The 9,095-nt window shown below is 48.6% G+C and overlaps 1 protein-coding gene across 3 annotated transcripts in view; it reads left to right on the top strand.

The window, feature by feature from the left end:
- Positions 1–380: 380 nt before the first annotated feature.
- Positions 381–9,095, top strand: part of LOC135050119 (ephrin type-A receptor 3) — a 232,495-nt gene continuing 223,780 nt past the window's right edge. For all 3 annotated transcript variants that reach the window (XM_063956296.1, XM_063956297.1, XM_063956295.1), the window contains exon 1: positions 381–479. In XM_063956296.1, coding sequence (XP_063812366.1) covers positions 467–479 — 13 coding nt within the window. In that variant the 5' untranslated portion in view covers positions 381–466. The remainder of the gene's footprint in view (positions 480–9,095) is intronic.

The raw sequence follows: 9,095 nt of genomic DNA, 5'->3' as shown, positions 1-9,095 counted from the left end.
TCGCACACCTGCACGGCAAAAACCCACTCCCCCTGTAGGCGGCGACTATCTGATCGCAGGGCAGCAAAAAACGCAGCCCAGTGATCAGATTTGAATGACCCCCTGTGGCATGAGTGATCCTGGCAGGTTACTGTTCAGTGACACTTGTTGTTTGTTTTAGTCTTTTGTTTCCCATGGGACGTCTGCAGACATACTGTACAAGAAAGGGAAATCTATATACTTTATTGTACCTGCAAACTCAAGCCAGTTCAATGTTTTACTTTAGTCCTTTAGCACCAGTTTAGCTGCCTACTATATTTCTAATTCTGTGCTTTCCTTTGCAGCCTGCCGACCAGGATTTTACAAAGCAGTTATTGGGAACCTTAAATGTAGTAAATGCCCCCCACACAGCTCCACTCAGGAAGATGGCGCCATACACTGTATTTGCGAGAAGAACTATTACCGGGCAGATAAAGACCCTCCGTCTATGGCGTGTACAAGTAAGTCAGTGCTATCAGAAGTACTGTGTTGTTTTTTTTATGCATAATACTGTGTACTCATTATATTATATTACTCTGTAGACTTATGATATAATCGTACGTTCAAGAAACATAAATATACATTTCAAGTGGGCTAGAATAACATTCTGGGAAACTAAAACTAAAGATTCTTGAATACACCAATAAATGCTGCAATAAATGCAGTGTCTACTATATAAATAATGTGCCGAAGTAGTCTTAACAAATGCAACCTAGGGGTAAATTTACTAAGATGGGAGTTCTATTTAAGATGGGATGTTGCCCATAGCAACCAATCAGATTCCAGGTACCATCTTCTAGAAGGTGCTAGATAAATGAGAAGTAGAATCTGATTGCTTGCTATGGGCAACATCCCATCTTAAATATAACTCCCATCTTAGTAAATTTACCCCCTAGAGGCAAAATATGGACAATAAATACAATAAAACTTGGTATTTTATGAGCAGGCATATGAACGGGGACACCCATCACAGGGACCAATTCAGGATTTCTAAAGGGGGGGGGGTCCAAATGGTAGATGCTAGAATCAAGTGGGCTAAGGGACCTTTTCCGTAAGGGGGAGGAGTTACGACACAAGGGGGAGGAGCTAGGCCAGCGGGATAGTTCCTCTACTATCCACGCCACCAACTATTACCTTTAGTAACCAGGTGGCGAGCGAGCCCGAAGCGTGGCGAGCGAAGCGAGCCCGCGAGGGTACTTTTCAGGTACCCTGTTCGCCCGTAGCTCCTCCCCCTGGTGGCGTGTCTCCTCCCCTAGATACATCAGAAGGTCCCTTCTCCCACTCCGAAATAGAATCAACCGGGTCCAAATGCCTTATTTTAGAGCGAGTGTGGCCAGCTCATGAAGATGGCACAATTAGCACGTAGCAAGCTGTAGTCTGTCTCATACAAAGTGCAGTGTATGTAATATATCAGACATACTGTATACTGGGCCAGCAATCACAGTCAGCTGTCAGATGTGGCAGTAGGGCCTGCTTGTCTGCCCTGAATTAGGCTTGCCTACCCTCCCGCATTCAGCGAGAGGCTCCCGATTTTTGCATGAGCTTCCCGTTGCCCCGCATACCTTGTCAGCCCTCCCGATTTTCAAGTCTCCGTCCTGTAAATTCGGGGGGCGGGGCCAGCAAGGGAGAGGCAGACTGTGTCCTGTGAGAGCTCTGTGCTGCAGCAGGATGTGAAGACTGAGCACAGCAGCCACCCGTAGTTTACAGGGGAGCACATGACCTCTGCATCTCGGTGGCTGGCCCCGCCCACCACACTAACAGTACAGTAGGCAGCATGACACAGCCCAGCCTTCCTGCTCCTGGTTGTGTCTGCCCTGGTCTACCTCCCCCACCACACACTCCCTGCTCTTCACAGGAGGGACTCAGGGAGCAACAAACCAGGTGTATACTGTGTCTGCTGGGGGTTATTGGGGGGGGGGGGGGGGGTAGTAATGTAATGTGCTGCTGTGTGTAACATGGGGGGGTAGTGTAATGTGCTACTGCTGTAATATGGGGTGGTGTATTATGTAATGTGCCACTGAGTGTAATATGATGGGGGGGGGGGGGGAGGGGGGTAGTGAAATGTGCTGCTGTGTGTGATATGGGTGGGTATAGTGTAATGTGCTGCTGTGTGTAATATGGGGAGGGGGGGGTGTAATGTAATGTGCCACTGTGTGTATTATGGAGGGGTGTAATGTAATGGAATGTGCTACTGCGTGTAATATGGGGGGGGGGGTGTAATGTAATGTAATGTGCTACTGCATGTAATATGGGGGGGTGTAATGTAATGTGCTACTGCGTGTAATATGGGGGGGTGTAATGTAATGTGCTACAGCGTGTAATATGGGGGTGTAATGTAATGTGCTACTGCGTGTAATGTGGGTGTGTGTGTAATGTAATGTGCTACTGCGTGTAATATGGGTGTGTGTGTAATGTAATGTGCTACTGCGTGTAATATGGGTGTGTGTGTAATGTAATGTGTGTGTAATATGGGGGGCGAGGGGACTGTGTAAAATGTAATGTAATGTGTTACTGTGGTAATATGAGGGGACATGGAGCAGCGGGTCCCAGAGCTGCTCGCAGAGGCGGGTGAGACATGGAGCTGTCGGTCTTGCTGAAGCGCTGCTGTCTATCATGGTGTGACACACACACACACACACACACACACACACACACACACACACACAGTCTCTCTCTCTCTCTCAGGTATAGGGGCTCCACCTGGCGTAGTGTGTATAAGGGACTCTACCTGGGGTAATGTGTGTAAGAGGCTACCTGGCATGATGTGCGTAAGCGGCTACCTGGTGTATGGTGTATATAAGGGGCTGTCACACGTAATGTGTATAAGGGGTACTGCTGTGTGATGTAATGTGACAAATGTACACTACTGTACAGGGTATGTAATGTGAATTATGTGGTCATACCACTTTCCCATGGAACCATGCCTCTATATTTTTTGGGGCGCGCCTTCGGCGCGTAGGCCCTATTTAATGTTTGGGTGGGGGGCACCATTTCTATTTCTGGCACAGGGCACCAAAATGTCTACTTACGGCTCTGACTGTGTATATAATGCAATGCGTTATGGTGATAGATATATATATATATATATATATATATATCACACAATCGCACACCAGAGTATGTACTTTAGGTTTTCTGTTCGTCCGTCTCATCTCACCAGTGTACAGTACACACTACCGTAATATATTACTCTAGCATACCTATATTATTACTCTTTTTGTTTTTGGCTGGTTTTAGTACTAAAATTTTCATCAGGACACACCCCTGAGTGGCAATAAATCCCCTTATAGGTGGACCTAGACACACCCTTTGGGCGGAGCATGACCCCCCCTCCCCCAATGGAAAGTGCTGCGTGTTCTGCTGCCACCTGGAATCTCCCTGAAACTAGAAACAAGTATGCCCTGAATGTTTGTTTCTCTTACGTCCTAGAGGATGCTGGGGACTCCATAAGGACCATGGGGTTTAGACAGGCTCCGCAGGAGACATGGGCACCTAAAAGAACTTTCTAGTATGGTGTGCACTGGCTCCTCCCTCTATGCCCCTCCTCCAGACCTCAGTTAGATCTTGTGCCCAGAGGAGATAGGGTGCATTACAGGGAGCTCTCCTGAGTTTTCTGTAAAAATAATTTTGTTAGGTTTTTTATTTTCAGGGAGCTCTGCTGGCAACAGACTCCCTGCATCGTGGGACTGAGGGGAGAGAAGCAGACCCACTTCTTAAGAGTTAAGGGCTCTGCTTCTTAGACTACTGGACACCATTAGCTCCAGAGGGAGTCGGAACACAGGTCTCACCCTGGGGTTCGTCCCGGAGCCGCGCCGCCATCCTCCTCACAGATGCCGGAAAAAAGAAGCCGGGTGAGTATGTCAGACATAAGAAGACATCAGGCGGCAGAAGACTTCAGATCTTCATGAGGTAAGCGCGCAGCAGGAAGCTGCGCGCCATTGCTCCCACACTTACACACACACATGGCACTGATGCCATGCGAAGGGGGGGCGCCCTGGGCAGCAATTAACCTCGTTTTAGGCAAAAAAGTATGTAGTTAGGCTGCGGAGGCAGTAAACTACGGATCCCCGCCATTTTTTTCAAATTTACGAGCGGGACCGAAGCCCGCCGCGCGAGGGGGCGGAGCTTGATCCCTCAGCACTAACCAGCGCCATTTTCTCCACAGAGGCTGCAGAGAATGCTGGCTCCCCGGACTCTCCCCTGCTGAGCATCAGAGGGCTGAAAAAAAGAGAGGGGGGCACATAATTAAGGCGCAGTGAGTGGGGAAATCTATATACATTTATATATATAAAAGCGCTATCTGGGTTTTTTTTTTCCTGGGTCAGTTGGCGCTGGTGTGTGCTGGCATATTCTCTCTCTGTCTCTCCAAAGGGCCTTCTTTAGGGAATTGTCCCCTTATAGTTATATCCCAGTGTGTGGGGGGTGTCGGTACGTGTGTCGGCATGTCTGAAACGGAAGGCTTATCCAAAGAGGAGGTGGAACAGATGAGTGGTGTGTCTCAGTCGGCGGTGCCGACTCAGGATTGGATGGATATGTGGCATATGTTAAATGCTAGTGTAGCTTCACTGCATAAAAGACTGGACAAAGCAGAGTCCAGTGCGTCGGCAGGTAATCAATCTACGGATTATACCGACTCACAGGACCCGTCGGGGGCTCAGAAACGTCCCTTCTCATAAATAAGGGACACAGATACCGACACGGACTCTGATTCCAGTGTTGACTATGATGAAGCAAGATTGCACCCCAGGGTGACAAAAAGTATTCAGTGCATGATTATTGCAATAAAAGATGTGTTACATATCACTGATGAGCCCTCGGTGCCCGACACGAGGATACACATGTTTAAGGGAAAGAAACAAGTTATAAACTTTCCTCCTTCCCATGAAATTAATGAGTTATGTGAAAAAGCATGGGAAACTCCAGATAAGAAACTGCAGATTCCCAAAAGGGTTCTTATGGCGTACCCTTTCCCTACACAGGACAGGGTACGTTGGGAATCCTCTCTCACAGTGGACAAAGCCTTAACACGCCTTTCCAAGAAGGTGGCGCTACCGTCCCCTGACACAGCGGCTCTCAAGGATCCTGCGGACCGCAGGCAAGAGACTACACTAAAGTCTATCTACACTCATACTGGTACTTTGCTTAGACCGGCAATTGCGTCTGCATGGGTATGTAGTGCAGTAGCAGCTTGGACGGATACACTGTCAGCTGACCTTGATACCCTAGATAGGGATACAATTTTGTTAACATTAGCTCATATTAAGGACGCAGTCTTATATATGACGGACGCTCAAAGAGACATTGGTTTACTGGTTTCAAGAGCCAATGCTATGGCTATTTCGGCAAGAAGAGCCTTATGGATCCGCCAATGGACGGGGGATGCAGACTCAAAAAGGCGTATGTAGGTTTTACCTTACAAAGGTGATGTATTGTTTGGGGATGGCCTTGCGGACCTGATCTCTACAGCTACCGCGGGTAAGTCGACCTTTTTACCTTTTGTTCCCCAACAGCAAAAGAAACCCCCACAATATCAGATGCAGTCCTTTCGGTCGCATAGATCCAGAAGAGGTCGGGGCTCCTCTTTCCTCGCCAGAGGTAAGGGTAGAGGCAAGAGGACACCTGCTGCGGCTGGTTCCCAAGAGCAGAAGTCCTCCCCGGCTTCCGCTAAGTCTACCGCATGACGCTGGGGCTCCCCTGCGGGAGTCCGCACAGGTGGGGGCACGCCTTCGACTATTCAGCCAAGTCTAGGTTCAGTCAGACGTGGACCCTTGGGTGATAGAAATAGTCTCCCAGGGCTACAAGCTGGAATTCGAAGAGGTGCCCCCACGCCGATTTTTCAAGTCGGCCTTACCAGCTTCTACCCCAGAGCGGAAAGTAGTGCTAGCTGCAATTCAAATGCTGTGTCAACAGCGAGTGATTATCAGGGTTTCCCTGAGCCAACAGGGAAAAGGGTATTATTCAACCCTATTTGTGATTCCGAAGCCAGATGGTTCGGTAAGGCCCATTTTAAACCTAAAATCCCTGAACCTGTACCTGAAAAGATTCAAATTCAAGATGGAATCGTTCCGAGCGGTGATAGCCTGCCTGGAAGGGGGGGATTTTATGGTGTCATTGGACATAAAGGATGTTTACCTTCATGTCCCCATATATCCCTCTCATTAGGAGTACCTGAGATTCGCGGTACAGGATTGTCATTATCAGTTTCAGACGTTGCTGTTTGGGCTGTCCACGGCCCCGAGGATTTTCACCAAGATAATGGCGGAAATTATGGTGATCCTGCGCAAGCGAGAAGTCACAATTATCCCATACTTGGACGATCTCCTGATAAAAGCGAGATCAAGAGAGCAATTACTGGAGAACGTGTCACTCTCTCAGAGAGTGCTTCAACAACATGGGTGGATTCTCAATCTACCAAAGTCACAGTTGGTTCCGACAACTCGACTACCGTTCCTAGGCATGATACTGGACACGGAACAAAAGAAAGTTTTCCTCCCGTTGGAAAAAGTCCAGGACCTCCAGAACATAGTGCGAGAACTACTAAAGCCGAAAAGAGTGTCAGCTCATCAATGCACTCGGGTTCTGGGGAAAATGGTGGCAACTTACGAGGCCATTCCCTTCGGCAGGTTCCATGCAAGGACGTTTCAATGGGATCTTCTGGACAAATGGTCCGGGTCCCATCTACAATTACATAAAAAAATAACACTGTCCCCCAGGGCCAGGGTGTCTCTTCTATGGTGGCTACAAAGTGCTCACCTTCTAGAGGGTCGCAGGTTCGGCATTCAGGACTGGATCCTGGTAACCACGGACGCGAGCCTCCGAGGATGGGGAGCAGTCACCCAAGGAAGAAATTTTCAGGGACTATGGTCAGACCAGGAGTCCTGTCTACACATCAACGTGTTGGAGCTAAGGGCCATATACAACGGCCTTCGACAAGCGGAGAATCTTCTTTGCAACCTACCGGTTCTGATTCAATCAGACAATGTCACAGCAGTAGCTCATGTGAACCGCCAAGGCGGGACAAGAAGCAGAGTCGCGATGGCGGAAGCCACCAGGATTCTTCGCTGGGCGGAAAATCACGTAAGCGCTCTGTCAGCTGTCTTCATTCCGGGAGTGGACAACTGGGAAGCAGACTTCCTCAGCAGAAACGATCTCCATCCAGGAGAGTGGGGACTTCATCAAGAAGTCTTTGCAGAGATAACGGGTCTCTGGGGAGTTCCTCAAATAGACATGATGGCGTCACGCCTCAACAAGAAGCTTTGGAGGTATTGTGCCAGGTCCCGGGACCCTCAGGCAATAGCAGTAGACGCTCTGGTAACGCCATAGGTGTTCCAGTCGGTCTATGTGTTTCCTCCGCTTCCTCTCATCACAAAAGTGTTGAGGATCATAAGACGAAAAATAGTACAGACAATACTCATTGTTCCAGACTGGCCTCGAAGGGCCTGGTACTCAGATCTTCAGGAGATGCTCACAGAAGATCCTTGGCCTCTTCCTCTAAGAGAGGACCTGTTGCAGCAGGGGCCCTGTCTGTTCCAAGACTTACCGCGGTTACGTTTGACAGCATGGCGGTTGAATGCCGGATCCTAGCGGAGAAGGGTATTCCGGAGGAGGTCATACCTACTCTAATAAAGGCTAGGAAGGAGGTGACGTCAAAACATTATCACCGTATCTTGCGGAAATATGTCTCTTGGTGTGAAACCAAGAATGCTCCTACGGAAGATTTCCATCTGGGTCGTTTTCTCCACTTCCTACAGACAGGAGTGGATATGAGCCTAAAGTTAGGCTCTGTTAAAGTACAGATTTCGGCTTTGTCAATATTCTTTCAGAAGGAATTGGCTTTTCTTCCAAAAGTCCAGACTTTTGTAAAAGGAGTACTGCACATCCAGCCTCCTTTTGTGCCCCCAGTGGCACCATGGGACCTGAACGTGGTGTTGCAGTTCCTTAAATCACACTGGTTTGAACCCCTTAAAACGGTGGAGTTAAAATTTCTCACCTGGAAGGTGGTCATGTTGTTAGCCTTGGCATCTGCGAAGCGTGTGTCAGAATTGGCGGCCTTGTCTTTCAAGAGCCCTTACTTGATTTTTCATGTGGATAGAGCGGAATTGAGGACTTGTCCTCAATTTTTACCAAAGGTGGTGTCTTCATTTCATATGAACCAACCTATAGTGGTGCCTGTGGCTACGAGTGACTTGGAGGATTCCATGTCCCTGGATGTAGTCAGGGCCTTAAAAATGTATGTAGCCAGGACGGCTAGAATTAGGAAAACAGATGCATTGTTTGTCCTGTATGCTGCCAACAAGATTGGCGCGCCTGCTTCGAAGCAGACTATTGCTCGCTGGATCTGTATCACGATTCAGCAGGCTTATGTTACGGCTGGATTGCCGTTACCGCATTCAGTAAAGGCCCATTCCACTAGGAAGGTGGGCTCTTCTTGGGCGGCTGCCCGGGGCGTCTCGGCATTACAGCTTTGCCGAGCAGCAACTTGGTCTGGGTTAAACACTTTTGCTAAATTCTACAAGTTTGATACCCTGGCTGATGAGGACCTAGCATTTGCGCAGGCGGTACTGCAGAGTCATCCGCACTCTCCCGCCCGATTGGGAGCTTTGGTATAAACCCCATGGTCCTTACGGAGTCCCCAGCATCCTCTAGGACGTAAGAGAAAATAAGATTTTAAACCTACCGGTAAATCTTTTTCTCCTAGTCCGTAGAGGATGCTGGGCGCCCGTCCCAGTGCGGAAAATCTGCAAGACTTGTATATAGTTATTGCTTACATAAGGGTTATGTTACAGTTAGAATCGGTCTTGGACCGATACTGTTGTTTGTTCATACTGTTAACTGGTTAGGTGTATTCCAGGTTATATGGTGGTATGATTGGTGTGGGCTGGTATGAATCTTGCCCTTAGATTAACAAAATCCTTTCCTCGTATTGTCCATCTCCTCTGGGCACAGTTCTCTAACTGAGGTCTGGAGGAGGGGCATAGAGGGAGGAGCCAGTGCACACCATACTAGAAAGTTCTTTTAGATGCCCATGTCTCCTGCGGAGCCCGTCTATACCCCATGGTCCTTACGGAGTCCCCAGC

The sequence above is a fragment of the Pseudophryne corroboree genome, chromosome 2 (assembly GCF_028390025.1).
Source record: "Pseudophryne corroboree isolate aPseCor3 chromosome 2, aPseCor3.hap2, whole genome shotgun sequence".
Classification (NCBI taxonomy): domain Eukaryota; kingdom Metazoa; phylum Chordata; class Amphibia; order Anura; family Myobatrachidae; genus Pseudophryne; species Pseudophryne corroboree.
Note: the sequence above shows the minus strand (reverse complement) of the source record. Positions and strands in the feature narration are given on the sequence as shown.